The following is a 16,529-nucleotide window of genomic DNA, read 5'->3' as shown; positions in this document are numbered from 1 at the left end:
ACTAAAAAGACTGATAATACCAGGTGTGCCAAGGATGTAGCCTAACTGCAGTCCAAGATACTGCAGGTCGGAGAAGAAACTGGTACAGCTCCATTCAGTCTGTGTGCCATCTACTAAAGCTGAACATATGCTTCCTCTATGATCCAGCAGGTCTACTCCTAAGTATACACCCAACAGAAATGTGTGCACGTATTCACCAAAATACTTGTGCAGTATGTCTGCAGCAGCACTATGTATAACCACCAAATGGCTATCAACAGAAACTGAATGTCAACCTTGTGGTCTAAACGCCAGCCAGCAGGATGAACAAACGTAGCTGTGAGCAGCGACATGAATGAATTTCCCAAGTATAATTTTGAATGAAAGAAGCCAGTTGGAAGACTATGTATTGGGAAATTCTACTTAAAATTTTAAATGTACAAAATTGATATATGGCACTAGAAAATGAGATAAAGGTTACATTTGTGGGGGATTTTTGACTTGATGGAGACAGATGCTTCTTTTGGGTGCCAGTTAAATAGAGGTGTTCATTTTCATGTGCACATTTCTAATGTGTCAATGAAAAGTATCTTTTAAAAGAATATGCCAGATGTATTCACTGGCGAGGCTGTACAATACTGAAATAAGCTGGCTCGTTACTTCTTTCCCTCATTACTGCCAGGCCTTTGGGTGAACATAGAATTAAATTCTGTCCCCCGTTCCCTCCTTTAGACACTGAGGAGCTGAAATTATTTCCCCAGATCATAAAGCTAGATTTTTTTGAATTTCATGGAACTGAGAGGAGATTTGACCACCATGCCAGCCAAAAAAAAAAAAAAAAAAAAGTTAATGAGGAAAAGATTGTGGCTTCTGCTGTACTGTGATTAATTCCAGATTTTGAAAATGATCTTTAAACCAAAAAGAATGAAGCAAAACATTCCAAGATTTGGAGGAAACCAACTCAAAACAATTAATTTTCTCCTGTGTGGCTATTGAAATAGAAGCTGGTGAGACCAAAATGGGAATGCCAGCTCATCAGACCGCGGCTTCCTAGGGCTTAGTTAACGAAAACCTGAGAATGAAAGGGCGTATGATACAATTATTAAAATGAGATTCAAAGAAAGAGCTTCTCCAATGATAATAAATAAACCAACGGAAAGAAAATCTTTCAAACGGATGATGAAAATGTACAGCTGTTTTTCTCACCAGAAGCGAAATTACTGTTCTTCACTCTACTCCTTTCCATTTCCTGCATCTGTGTTTTTGTGAATCTGAGCACAGCGGTATCCACGAAAAACAAAGTCTAGCTTAACAACAAAGGACTCTTACTATGGTTCCTTCTGGTCAAAACGCAGTGCAAGAATACAATAGACATGTGAAGGAATTTACTAAATCTCTCCCCAGCAACATACACCAATTTAAAGAAATTACCTGCTAGTTGGAGATTCCAAGGAGCCTAAGAAATACCTATTATATGAAAAATAACACCTAAGAAAAATTTTAAAAGCTTTTTATATTTGGCCTAAAAGAATTTTAACCCGTGCTCTAATTATCATAATTATTCTCAATTACATAATCGTAAGCGTTCTCAGCATGCCAACAGGAGCGGTGTGATGACAAAGCACCCTCTTAGATTTCAGTCAGGGCCTCAATGCTGAGACACCCCTGTGAGGCTCAGAACTCTCGGCCTGGCTCCATCACTCCTGGGGCATGGGCAACAGTATTTAAACTTGAGCGGAAGGCCTTGCATCCGAGTTCTGGGTCTAAGTTACAAATCCAAGAGTGTCTTTTAGAGGGTAGCTAGTCCCATGTTCCTCTCTTGCCCTGTAGCAGCTGGAAATCAGTTAAGAGTAACTGCGTCAACCCAACTGCCTACCTTGGCAGCAACCATGGTCTGACCTGTGCACACATCTGTTTACTTTTCCTTCAAGCACAACATCTGTTAGTCCAGGGGCTGGGTAACTCCTAGTCACTCCCAGACTCTGGGGTGAGACAACTTTGAGTGATGAGTGGGAACAAGTTTGCACTGTGTGGCCAGGCCGAGACACAGGAATTCTGCACGGCAGGAGAGGAACAAACTCAAAGGCATGCCCACAGGTAACTCTGGTGACCTCTAGTCAGGCATGGGGCTGGGGGTTTGGTCCTGCCAGCAAGGCCATGTACAGAGAAAAGCTCCAGACTATGGCCCTCAATCCTGGGCATGTATCAGAACCATCGTGACTGTGCACAGCTATAGCTAAGCTCTGGTATTTCTCTTAGTGGTTCTCAGCCTTTCATGTGTGTGGATTCTCTGTGGAGATTTTGATTCAGTTGGTATGGGATAAGGCCCATGAATCTGACATCTGAGGCTTTTTCTAGAAACAGGCTTCCCTTGGGATTTTGGCTCGGGCCGACAGCTGGCGACATTGTGGGACGCACTGCAAGACTGTGGTGGTTCTCTCCTCGCTTCCAGTGTGGTCCAGTTACCACTGTCAGCCTCAGTGGAGGAGGCGAAGGACTTCCAAAAGCAAACAGCTTAGGCTCTTCCGAGCGGCCGTCAACTCTATCCTCAGGAGAGAGAACAGGGCTTCATCTTCTAAGCCGAAGATCTCAGAACTGCTCGGGGCAGTGACATTTTCCTTTACAGAAAAGAATGGGGAACATCACTACATGCACTCAAAAACACTAAAGGGCATTGCTTCCAACTTCCAAGGGCATTGCTCACGGGGGCTCGGCCAGGTGGTGACTTGGTGAAGAGAACTCATAGGAAGCGTTCTGGCTGAGTGCGGCACCTTTCCCACCAGTTATAACTCGCCCAGAATGACTTCCCTGACTAACCGTTACGTAAAACTGCAGTGGCAAAACTAAGTGATGCAAGTTGTACCCCCTGAAAGGACATGGAAAATGTCCACTACCATTTTCTTTATGTATTTGAAAGAGTTACAGAGGGAGAGGGAGAGACCAACAGAGAGGTTTCGTCTTCTGATTCACTACCTGGACAACCACAACAGCTAGGGCTGAGCCAGGAGCTTCATCTGTGTCTCCCATGTGGTTGGCAGGACTCAAACGACTGTGGCCATGTTCTGTTGCTTTTCCTAGGCCAGTGGCAGGGAGCTGGATAGGAAGTGGAGTGATGGGGATACCAGCTACTCCATATGGGGAGGCAGCTTTACCCACTGTGCCACAGCACCTGCTCCCTGTCCATTGCCTTTGAACTCCACTTTCCCATGAACTTTTTGAAGCATCCTCGTATTCTCATTTAAAATTACTTTGGGGAGTTTTTTTTTAAAATCCTTGCATAACACTAACAATGAAGTTTAAATGAGATTGCTCTATTGGAAAGAAATTTTGGAAACTATCATTGCTAACCATTGCCATGAACAATTTTCAAATAAAATATTTGAGTTTCTCCTCTCCACCCTGGCCTTCCATGTAGGAAACACCTCAAGGATGACAAGTTAGGGGCTGGATAAATACATCACAGCACATCCACACATGGGAAAACCACACCACTGTAAAAGGAACCAGCAGCTCTTCATGCTAGTCTGCGGGTGAAAAAGGCAAGGTAGAGAAAAATGTCTAATCTACTTCCTAGCTTTTGTCTGTTAGAGCAGGGGGAGACAAGGATCAATGTTCTGTTTCGTCTTGCATGCACACACATACAATAATGGAAAAGCAAATAAGAATAATGGCTAGCTTTTTCTTGGTTAATGGAGGGCCTGATGGGATGGCGAATTTGTGCTGTATACCTTTATGTTGGAAAACATGAATGCATTCTATATTTTAAAAAATATTCCCCAAAACTCCTTCAGTACCAAATTTCTACTCACCTATACCAGGAACTCTCCCTCTACCATGCTAGGCATTTGGGTGGAAAAGAATAAAATTATATCTTCTACTTGTACCAATAAGCACAAAGACTGCTAAGAATTTCTTTATGAGAACAATATTTTTAGGTACAAAATCAAAATTCCCAGGATATTTTCAATGAGTGTTTCTGGTTTATAAAAGATAAGTGAAATTCAATTACAGAGAACATATGTTTTGATTGTGAAACCCAGCAGACAAATGCAATGACACAGCTTTAAATATAAAAATACAGTTTTGATCCAGCAAATGGCACCAAATTAGAACGATTTTATTATTTAACATCATGTCAACGTATGTACATTATCTTCCCAAATAAGAAACAATTTGATCCCAAACTTTAAAATGTAGTTTCCAAAATGAATCCTTATTAGAAATTTGAAGGAAAAAAAGTCCTGCAAATTAACATAAACTTAATTTTAATCCTTGACTAAAGAATGCACCCTGTACCAATCACCTCTCATACAAAAATGTATATTATAAATAAAATTTTCAAAAAGATCTTGGATGCTTTATTGCACATCATACAGAATGCTTGCCATTATCTGAACGGCTTTTAGCCATTCACTGTGTTAGCTGTTTAAAGCCTATACTCAAATTTGGAGAACACTGCAGGTACTAGCACATCTAGGATCACAGATCTTTTCCATGCACGGGAATATATAATCTTACTGAGTCCAGCTTCTGTCACTTTTTCTAAAATAAGGAGGACTTCTATTTTCTACTGTTACAGGTAATTACAGGAGATCAGCAAATAAAAAGTCCTGTTCAAATGTCAGTTTTCTTTTTTGCAAAGAGAAAACACGTAGAGGGGTTTTACATCTAGTCACGCATTCCTCCTCCTCCCTAGACCCAGTCCTCTCTAAGCATGTATTGTTAAAGATCCGGCCACAGGGTTCCTAAGGATGCTGCCCACCCATAACAGTTATTGTTTTGGTCTCAACATTTTCAAACCTTAGCCATCATTAAACCAGCACAAACCAGTCCCAATGCGATGGCCCTAAAAATAAAGATTCTCAGCAAGTTTTCATATCATCTAGCACAGTGCCTAGCACGCCGCAGGCATTCAATAAATATTGGATGAAAGAATACACTGTTTTTAAGACCACTTCCTATACTTATACGTATTAATGATGTATGGGTAATATGTTGATTTTAGGTACACAGACCTAACATGGTAACTAAACAAGGAACACATAGGACATGGAAATAGACATTGTTAGTTTCTATGATCTTGTCCCAGGACAGAATGTATACTTGAAGGGTTAAAACTATTTCAATAATAAAAATTGATTAGTCAAATATTTTTATTTTGCCAAAGGACTCTAACAGTTGGCCTTTGGCGACTCCCAAACATACAATGAACCCCAAACAAAAACAAAACTAAATTGCACTATTACAAAGACACAAGTCCGTGAAACCACAGAGGCGGCACCAGTTAGGGCACAGCGACTTCAAGGAGACGGTTGTTTTTTCGCTTGCACGTGGGGACACTCCCATTCTTCTGGCTGCCCTGAATAAACTTCACACATACTTTGTCTTGTCTGAATTGTACCAGGAACCTAGGGGAAAAAGAATGAAACAAATTGAAAAGTACACACAAAAACAGCTGATGATTACAGAAACACCAGCTTTTGTAGATGAATGGATACTGATCTTGACAAGTGCTAATGCGAAGGAGTAACACTTCTTACACAGAACTATCCCTTGCTTCACCTCTAGCAGTCACCATTCAGCTCTGAGTAAGCGGAAGTCCATTAACTCATCATATTCCCTTAAGGGAGGCTGAGAACAAGTATTTTCATGTTTCAAATGGAAAGGCCAACATATTGTATCTCCATTTTTGTTCTCTTTTGCATGGCAAAAACAAATTGGGGGAGGAGTGCTATTATCAATACACTGAGAAAATGAAATGAATTTCAAAGAAGGAAGAAGTCTAGAGATCCTTTGCAAACACCAGGTACTTACATGCTCCCTACACAATTTTTATCACTCTTGCACACTCTGATAATAGTTCTATCTTAAATTACTTCAGAATAGGAGCTGGCATTGTGGTGTAGTAGGTAAAGCTGCCACTTGCAATGCCAGCATCCCGTGTGGACACCGATTTGTGTCCTGGCTGCTCCACTTCCAATCCAGCTCCTTGCTAATGGCCTGGGAAAGCAGAAGATGGCCCAAGTCCTTGAGCCCTTGCAACCACATGAGAGACCTGGAAGAAGCTCCTGGCTTCAGCTGGGCCAGTGCTGGACCAATGTAGCCATCTAGGGAGTGAACCAGCAGAAGATCTCTCTAACTCTGCCTTCAAATAAATAAATCTTAAAATTATTTCAGAATAACAGTACCCTAGAGAATAATAATGATAAAAATATAAACTCAAACACGATTTTAATAGTCATTACAAATAGGTTTTTAAAACTTTAACCATCAGATCACATCTGAGAAAAAGCATCTCCTAGCTCATCAGCAGTGCACAGGATACACGGAGGGAAACCATATTCTAATCCAGATCTCTCTTCTCACAAACCAGCAAGGGCCAAGGGACTGCCTACACCTGTCCCTCCACCTTCCCTGTGCTGGGTGGTGTGAGGGCATCCGGCTGTGTAAATGAGGTCGCCGGCCCTCACGGCACCTTAGGGGAGGCACAGGAACAGCACTGCTGGACCACCGAACAAGTCTTCCCATCTCAACACCAGGGGTCTTTTCTCGCCACTATATGCTCAGTGCAATGTTAAGTATTTTCCATGTTTCTCAGTGAATGGTTTCCTGAGTCAGGGGCACATTATTATGTGAGTCAAACCTACCAAGCATGAGACTGATCACTCACTCGCCTACTCCCACAGCCACAGCAAGGGTCTAAGCAGCTCTGCTCCCTACACTTCCACTCAGTTTCAAGAAGCCAGGCTTTGCAACCATTATTTACTGCAGTGGCACAGAAGGCTCTAATTCATCCGTTGTTTTGAAAAGATAGTACTTAAGACCTTTTAAATTGGTTGCTTCTTTTCAACTTGAAAACACTGAAAAAAAGCCAGCTATAGTTCCAGATTTATCTATCTGAGATATATTTCCAGCACAGATACTGGTATCTGTGTGCCACAAAATAAAAAATTAAAAATGCAATCTTAATGCAAATTAAAGCTTTAAGAATCCAACACTTTGCAACAGGCAGTTAAGCCGCCTCTGACGACATCCCATATAGGCTCTAGTTCAAGTCCCAGCTGCTTCACTTCTGATCCAGCTCCCTGCTAATGTGCCTGGGAAAGCAGAAGATGGTCCAACTGCTTAGACCCCAGCCACCCACACTGCACACTAGATGAAGTGCCTGGCTCCTGGCTTAGGCTTTGCCCTGCCCCAGCCATTGTGGCCACTTGGGGAGTGAACCAATGGATTCAAGATCTCGTTGTCTCTCCCATTCCTTGTAACTCTGCCTTTCAAATAACTAAATACACCTTTGAAAAAAAAAGTTTGTATTTTAATTTTCAAAGTGTAGCCTAAGAAATGTATAGGAACTTCTTTTCCCCCAATAACTTTGACAGACATTCTCTTCATGTTTGTAACTCACAATCAAGATTCATACTAGAAATAACAGTAGCTAAAATGCACGGAGCGTCCGCCAGGTACATGCTATTCATGGTCATTTACACCGATGAACTCAGTCTTAATTCTAAAGAGAACCGCTATTTATCTCCATTTCATGAAAAACTGAAAATCATTCCCCAGCAAACAATAAATGGAATATTGTTTTCATAGCATTAACATCAGAATTAAGGTAAAATATGGATCAGTTCTTTAGACTTAAAATATTCACAAGAAATTATGAAAATTGATACATATATCAGGAATCTTCAGAAAGTTCCTAGAAAGTGCATATTATGAAAAAAACATGCATGGGTTTCCAAGGTTTTATGTTAAACTTCTGTTTTCCATGAACCTTCTGAAGTACCTTATACATGCAGTGTTTGTATAATATTCATTTCTCATGAACTTTTTGAAGACCCCACATATGCAAGGATTTCAAATTGTATCAAAATAGGTTTTAACTTTTTCCACAGTTTTTGAAGTACTGTGGTATATTTAAAATGTCTAATAGAACAAATTCACTTTAACTTTGATTGTATCAGGGACTTCATTTGGAGAAACAATACACATCTTGCAGACCGTTCTTAAAGTGCAGTCCATTGATAGACGGAATAGTTCAGGAGGGTAAGGACTGGCAGGTCCAAGGCAGTTGTGTCTGCCAATGAATTCAATTCTCACATCTACACTAAGGAGCAAACAGGACTTGAACTTTCTTCCTAAAAACTGACAGCCAGTTTACCTGTAATGACTAGAGAAACGGGGCTTGCTACCCACCTACTTCTGAAAAGGGTGCAGTCACAGAACTACAGGGGGTTGACAACATTGGTTCTACACAGCTGCCAAGCAAGGGGAGCAAAGGCACTGGGAGTCCAACTACCAGCACAGACAGCCCTGCTCGTGACTTCTGACAGCTCTACTGCAACTTACAATACTTTCCAAGGAGGTTTACAATGCCCGACGCCGAGTTCCCAGGGCTACACAACAGCGGCTGCACTGGGAACTCACTCTCCACACTCCCTGGAATGCAAAAGGGGACCCAGAGGTGCCAGGCAAGTGTCCTTCATTTATTTTATTTTATAGACCAACCAATAATTAGGAACTGGAGAAGGAAAGGTATGATCCTGGCATCAGATATATGTTTCCCTTACATGGCCACACTGTAAAGCTACACAGAGACAACTATGCTTACCGAAAGCTTAGCATCTGTAATGCCACATGCCGCTCTGGGAGGGCACGGGGTCCCTGCTGTCCGGAGGCAGAATAATCCCAAGCTATTTCTCGACTCGCGTGCCTCCAGACACAGGCTGTGGGAGCCACTGCATGGGTCCTGCAGCAGACCACAATTGGGTGACACGGCCCACGCTACAGCCACCACCCCTCAGGAGAGAAGCAGTGTGCAGTCTAATTCCCAAGGCTCTGATAAGGGCTGTGGGAAAGACACACCCAGTCCCCATAGCACACGGTCGCTAACATCCTGCCAGGCAGCGTTCTCAGCACAACACCCCCTGAGATGCTTAAAAGTAGCCCTCCTTTGGGATCTGGATTTAGATGCGACTTCTTTGTCTGAAAAGACGACCCTATTAACGTAGGGAACCTCCTGTGAGTGAGTACTGCCTCATCCACGTGCCAAAGGGTGCGTGCCACCTGTGACACAGGTGATCTTCCCATGACAGGAAGGAATGAGCGGTCACCCCGAAGCCCTGCATCCCAAATCATGACACACTTCCAATGAAGGCAGATTAAAGCTCACAGCGCCGACAGGTTCAAACCTTAATGAACTGAAACAGAACTCACCATTATTCTTTTTCCTGCTATTTTTGTTTTATGAGAAAGTAGTAACTTGGTCCAAAGAGTAACTCTCAGAGTATACATGCAGCCCAGTCTCCCACCCAATCTCAACAGCATCCTGAGCATTCAACAAGAAATGATGAGGCCCCTTGGGCACTAGAAACCCTACCACAGCCCAGAGAGCTCGACAGCGGGACAGAAATGGGTACAAATGTACTTTTAAAAGACTTGGAAGGGGGCCGGCACTTTAGTGCAGTGGGTTAACGCCCTGGCCTGAAGCACCGGCATCCCATGTGGGCACTGGTTCTAGTCCCGGCTGCTCCTTTTCTGATCTAGCTCTCTGCTATGGCCTGGGAAAGCAGTGAGAAGATGGCCCAAGTCCTTGGGCCCCTGCACCCACGTGGGAGACCTGGAAGAAGCTCCTTGTTCCTGGCTTTGGATCGGCGCAGCTCCAGCCATTTTGGCCATCTGGGGAGTGAAACATTGGATGGAAGACCTCTCTCTCTCTCTCTTTCTCTGCCTCTCCTCTCTCTCTCTCTCTCTCTCTCTCTCTCTGCCTCTCCTCTCTCTCTCTCTCTCTCTCTCTGCCTCTCCTCTCTCTGTGTAACTCAGACTTTCAAATAAATAAATAAATCTTTAAAAGAAAAAGACGACTTGGAGGAGGAGTTGAGATAGAAGCATCTGGAAAATGCTTAATGAGAAAATAATTTCTTGAACATGCTGGCTATGCCGAATTTTCACTACAGATGTAAGAAAGTACAGAGGCCAGTGCTGAACTGTCCAGTGAAGAGTCATCTATTAAACACCAATCAATACAGGTCCTCAAATTCATTCAAGCCACTTGTGGCAATAGATTTAATAGATACAATAAGTTAGCTTCTATAATTAGAACCCTAGTGTGAAGTAAAAAGAAAAAGCAAATTTCCAGCTTATATTAGTCTTAGCATCCTAATGAACTCTTGTCAACATGGAATGCTTATTCTGTAACTCCAGTTAATTGTGTGTGTGTGTGGGGGGGAAAGGTCAGCTCAATGCTAACCTTAACAGAACTCTCAATCTCACCCACAAGCCCCCTTCCTTAAGTTGGAACTACTGCAGTTAGGGCTCAGGCCCCTATAGGAACATGCAATCTGTTTAATAAGTCCTCTTATTTTCTTTCCAATCTACCTCTTGTCACTACCTGCCACTCGCACTGCAGCTTCAGCTACGTCGTCCCTACCGCAGACAGCTCAGACATCCTAACATTCTTAAGAACAGAAATCGGATCATGTTCAAAATCCGTAATGGCTTTCCATCATTCTCAACAAAACTTCAACCCCTTGGTTCAGCTGCCAAGCGCACAAGCCCAGGACGCCGCTTCTCTCTCCAGGGTCTTCTACCGAACATCCCTCTCTGCCACAAAGTTCGCTTCTGTCTCAGGGCTCTTGCACCTGCTGTCTCTCTGGAAGGTGTCTTCCTGGATAGCTACCTGGCTTGCTCCACTGTTTGATTCCAGTCTCGCGCTGCCTGAAAAACTCCCCATCTCCCTAACAAAAACAGCAATTTTTGACTCTGAATTTGCCGTTTCTCTCTGCAAGCACTTGGTTCCCAGCCCAAATCATGTCACCTATTAACTATCTCGTTTGTGCACATCGATCTCAGGTACTTGAAGGCAGGGACTTGGTCAGCGTCATCCCTGCCCATCCCTCCTCTAGAACAGACTCACACTGGGTATTTAACAAGTATGAATGAATGAGATCAGAGAGCTGAGCTCAAACAACAAAACCAGAAGTGAAAAGGAGCATTCAGACAACATGTACGTACTCATCGGAGATTTCAATATTGAGCTTCTGTTTGGTTTGGCTGAGAGTCGTACGGTAGAGCTTGGTGGCCATTTCAATCAGGTGATCACTGCTGAAGAGGAAGTCCCCTTTACTGGCCGCCTCCGAGCCCTGCAAGAACAAACAAGGGGTCAGAGTGCCAGAAGTAAAGACCGTGGGCGAAGGTGTTCACGGGCTCGGCTGAAAATGCATTACAGTCTCTTTAAACACTGCATCCAAGTAAACCGTCAGGACAGAAGTGAAATGTCCTCTAACTTGCTCAGGGCACTTCAGCAAGTCACCTGTCATCAACCTGCCACCTAAAGCAGGCCTGTGGACTGGCAGCACCATCCGTGTGGCCGGGGAGCCTGTTAGGAAAGCAGACATGAGGGTATACCACAGGCCCCCAGACACGAGTCCACAATGAGGTCCCTGGAGGACAGGGCTGCACGTTCAGGTTCCTGGAACACTGGGCTGACCTATAACTCATTTTGGAAAAAGCTGCCGAAAACACTCCTCAGTGATTTGGCTGAAATATATGTAACAACATTCCCAACAAGTATTCTAGAGCAGTCGCTGTCAACCCTGGCTACACAAGGGAACCATCTAGGGAAGCTTTCAAAAAATACGACACTGTGCCCTACTCCACGCAATTCTAATTTCACTGGCCTGTGAATATGGCCTGAACATCAGCACCTTGCAAAGTGTAATGGGTAACCGAGGGTAAGAAACACAGTCCTACTACTTAATATGCCCGCCCCCTTTAGTTAAGATTCACAGTGGGGGAAGGGGACAGTGTTATGGCATAGTGGGTGAAGCTGCTGCCTGTGATACCAGCGTCCCATATGGTCACTGGTTCAAGTCCATGCTGCTCCACTTCTGATCTAGCTCCCTCCTAATGGTCTGGGAAAAACAGTAGAAGGTGGCCCAAGCACTTAGGCCTCTGCCACCCATAGGGGAGACCTGGAAGAAGCTCCTGGTGCCTGGCTTTGGCCTGGCCCAGCACTGGCTGTTGCAGCCATCTGGGGAGTGAACCAGAGGAAAGCTTTTTTTCTCTCTGTAACTCTCAAAATAAATTAATCTTAAAGAATGAGAAAAAAAAAAAAAAAAAAAAAAAGATCCACAGTGGGGAAAACATGCTGAGTAAGCGTGTGGGAGTTTTGTGCTCCGGCTAGATGCATGTCCCTAAATTTAATATTTGCTAACATTTGTTTATTCAGTGGCTATGTTATGCAACAGGCACTGTGCTAAGCATTTTATGTACAGTGTCTCATTTAATCCTGACCAACAAATGCTATAAAGTGGGACTAATTCCCATTTGAAGGATGGGAAAAACTCAGTAGGTACAAGAAAGAGGACTCTACCACAGTCATGGAAAAGTTAATAACTACATTTAAACTCTTCCTTCAAGCCAGGAGGTCCTGGTTCAGCTAAAAGCATAGATCTTTAAAAAAAAAAAAAAGAGAGAGAGAGAGAGGGGAAAGAGAGAGAAGGAAGAAAAAAAAAAGAGGAGAGAAGAGGAGAGAAGAGGAGAAAGGAGAAAAGAAAACAAAAGAAAAGAGAAAATCTCAGGTCGACATCATTAGGTAGATGTTCTAGTTGTATCCTTAATAACCACTTCCCCCACCCAGAACCAGAAGACATTGCTAAGCTGGTATACAGAGGAAACAGAAGGAAGCACAGTTTAGAACACGTTGCTATTTGAAATGAAAAGTACAGAAGTGACTCTCCTGTTCCGTCACTGAGGAGCCAAGCTTGAGATTTTCACATGGGGTGGATATGGCCGCACTCTGCAGAGCAGCGAGGGGGACTACAGGCAATAGGATTAGTCAGAGGTGGACGTTTTTACACCAATGGCCAAGAGACTGCACAAACGCAGAAATCTTTCAGTGATGTCATTAGTCTTTACCTCTTTGAGGTGGACGGCGAAGAAGCCATCGTTTTGTGAGCTCATGGATACCTTGGTCACATCCACCAGGGGAACCTCTGACTTGATTTGTCCAGACTTTTGATCAGCAAGCAGGAGATTATTATTTGTTAAGAGGAAAATCCGGGATGTACTCTAAAGCGAAACAAAAATGGATGATAAAAAAAAAAAACCCCAAATGGTCCATGAGTTGAAAGCATTAGTTATCTGCAGAAAAGTACATTTTATTCTGGTATCTTTCGGAAAGTGTATCTATGTAAGGTGAGAACAGAGATAATTTATTTTAATTCAAAAACACTTCAGCCAACATGCAAAATTCCACCTTCGCTTAAAGGTAAAGGGACGCCGTCCCCTTTGCAGTGAACGCCACTGAGAACACGAAATGGAAACTTTAACATTCAGAAACCTCAGGATGACTGTTCCAACGGATAAAGACTTGTCAGTCTTCAGGCCTGGCATTTTTACCTTCCCGTTAGCACGATTGATTTTGTTCACAACTTCAGCAATGATGATCTTTTCTTCAATGGCATCCTTGAGTTTCTTATACTTGGGGTTCTTGTTGATTTCTAGGTAAGCCCCTTGGAATGGTTGCCCAACACTAAAGGGAAAAAAAAATCCCTGCCCATTAGAAACCGTTTCAAATGGAAATAACTAGAAAAAGGAATAAGTCAGTTGTTTCTAAGGAGTAGCAGACAACTTCAAAAAAGTTTTCTCAAATTATTTTATGTATTTCACCTGCATGTCTCAAAATTTAAGTTTGAAATGAAACCTTAAACCTTTCAGGTATGCTTTTGATGTGATCACAGCATTAGGTAGGTAGGAGACTGACAGCAGTCTTCTCACAGGGAACAATTCAGACGGCACTGGCTCTAAGAAAGACTGCAAGATCTAGTGAGTGGTCTCCTGGGAAGGCAAGGGTCATCTCTTCTACTCTGTTAGTATGAAGTTAGCAGCTTCCCACGAAGGACTTCCTGATGCCTATAAGGAATATTTAGCAATGAAAAAGAAGAGCTGAGATCATCACCATCATCCACACCAAAGAAAAACCTCATTTTCTGACAGGGAATAAGGTAATCAATAGCTTTTGCGGAAGACTAGACCCAGGGCAATCACTTTAGAAGCAAACTAGAGAGCAGTTAAAATGACATGCGCGTCCTTTAGGTGATCCACAAGCAGCAGCAGGCCTCTCCTCCTGGGAGATGCTTCAGGGGCGTGAGTGGCCAAGGCAAATATTCAGAACCACGGCAGATTTCTTTCAAGCAGAGCACTGTTCCCAAGAGACATAACCCTGCACATGTGTGCACGGTGTTGATTTTCCTAAACACTTACAGGGTGACTCTCCCAGGGCAGCTTCTCAGACACCCAAACACAGCACTACCTTCTGTCCCCCAACACACATACACACACACGCGCGCTACCCTGTGTCCCCCAGCACATGCACACACACACACACAAACACGCTACCCTCTGTCCCCCAGCACGTGCACACAAACACGACCCTCTATCCCAACACACACACACACTACCCTCTGTCCCCCAGCATGTGCATACACACATGCACAAACACTACCCTCTGTCCAACACACATACACACACACGCTACCCTCTGTCCTCTAGCACGTGCACAAACACGACCCTCTATCCCAACACACACACACACATGCTATCCTCTGTCCTCCAGCATGTGCATACACACATACACAAACACTACCCTCTGTCCAACACACACACACACACACACACACACCCCTCTGTGCCCCAACACATGCATACACACAAATACTACCTCTATGCAACATACACACACTGCCCTCTGTCCCCCCCCCCCCCCACTACCCTCTGAAATTCAATAGGGGCAAGTGTACACGCGCGTGCACACACACACACACTCACACACACTGCTGCTTCATTTTAAGCTATTTGGTTCGGGCAACTGCCAAAGACAACTTTAAATGCTGATGTTGTGGGCAGAGAATTGGGGAAGAAAAATCCATGTAGGTGGTCAGCGTTTCACAGTTCCCAGGATATAAAAGGCTGACTCCCATAAGGGCTGCCATTTCGGAGTGGTGGGAGGGCAATTAGTCCCCTGCTGTCACTGCTGTGGGGCGAGCGTGCCACCACGCCCAAGAACTGATCAAACTACCCAAAAAGGACTTGGCTTCAAGTGAATTTTTGTTGTTGTTGTTGCTCATATTCAAATGTGTTTTTAATAATAAAAAGTGCTAAGAGCCTGCTTCAAAAATGTCTTTTCCAGACTAGCTTCTGAAGGCATTTACAGAGAAGATTCATTAAGGTTACTCTTCAGTTTAAAGATATATAAAGAAAAGCTGAATAAAACTAGCTGCTGAAGAAAGTACACAGTTTCCCAGTATTAATAGCAGGCACTTCGGACAATTTTGGATTTAGTCTTGTATCTGATTTAAGGGACTATATACCACCTCAAGTTGCCAAACCAGCTACCAAGAAAGCAGTGTAATTTAAAATATTTAAACCCAATGTGTCTGGCCATTCAGGTACATTTAATCTTTTTCAAAAGGAAGAGGGCTTGGGCAGGTGCTATTGTATAGTGGGCTAAGCCTCTGCCTGTGGTGCCAGCATCCTACATGGCTGCTCCTCTTCCGATCCAGCTCTCTGCTATGGCCTGGGAAAGCACTGGTAGATGGCCCAAGTGTTTAGGCCCCTGTACCCACGTGGGAGACCTGAAGGAAGCTCCTGGCTCCTGGCTTCAAGTTGGCTCAGCTCCAGCCATTGCAGCCATCTGGGGAATGAACCTGCAGATGGGAAATCTCCCCATCTCTCTCTCTCCCTCTCTAACTCTTTCAAAATAAATAAATGAATCTTTAAGAATATTCAGGTAAGAAGTCATTAGCAAGGACTTCACTGGCTAAGTCTGCCAATGGTGTTCCTTCTTTTTCAGGGTATCTGGTGTCTGTAACAGACATGGAGCTTGCTGCTCGGGCACTGGAATCAGCCCTGGAGAGTCAGCAGCCTAGAGGATGCCGTGGATCGGTGCTGGAGCAACCATCACCAAGTACCACGCTGGCCTCACAAGGGAGTTTCTGACCTGGCTTGTTAAAGCAGGCAAAATGGAAAACTTTGAAAACTACACAACACTAACAAATTTACAGTGCAAATGTACTTCATTAGCCTATACACTTTTTTTTTTTTTTTAAGATTTATTTATTCAAAAGGCAAAGTGACAGAGTGTGCATATGAGATCTTCCATCTGCTGAGTCACAACTCAAATGGCTGCAATGGCTGGGGCCGGTCCAGGCCGAAGCCAGAAGTAACTCCATGTGGGTGGTTGCCCATGTTGGTGGCAGGGGCCCAAGCACTTGGGCCATCTCCTGCTGCTCCAGGAGGATTAGCAGGGAGCTGGATCAGAGGTGGAGCAGCTGGAACTAAAACTGGAACAGACATGGGATGCCGGCATTGTAGGCGGTGTCTTAACCCTCCGTGCCAAGATGATGGGTGCCACAATTTTCTTTTTTTTTTTTTTTATTTTTTGACAGGCAGAGTGGACAGTGTGAGACAGACAATTTTCATTTTTAAAGACTTAGTAAAGTGTTGACGCTATGTAGATGAAGTATATGTTATAACATCTATCGTCTCAT

General features: G+C 43.7%; 1 protein-coding gene across 1 annotated transcript in view; it reads right to left on the bottom strand.

Annotated features, from left to right (window-relative positions):
* Nucleotides 1–5,114: 5,114 nt before the first annotated feature.
* MYO1B (myosin IB) overlaps nucleotides 5,115–16,529 on the bottom strand; it is a 163,296-nt gene continuing 151,881 nt past the window's right edge. The window contains 4 exon segments of the mRNA XM_062189379.1: nucleotides 5,115–5,387; nucleotides 10,993–11,120; nucleotides 12,898–13,050; nucleotides 13,381–13,513. Of these exon segments, the coding sequence (XP_062045363.1) occupies nucleotides 5,264–5,387; nucleotides 10,993–11,120; nucleotides 12,898–13,050; nucleotides 13,381–13,513 (538 nt within the window). The 3' untranslated portion in view covers nucleotides 5,115–5,263.

The sequence above is a fragment of the Lepus europaeus genome, chromosome 1, assembly GCF_033115175.1.
Source record: "Lepus europaeus isolate LE1 chromosome 1, mLepTim1.pri, whole genome shotgun sequence".
NCBI lineage: Eukaryota > Metazoa > Chordata > Mammalia > Lagomorpha > Leporidae > Lepus > Lepus europaeus.
Note: the sequence above shows the minus strand (reverse complement) of the source record. Positions and strands in the feature narration are given on the sequence as shown.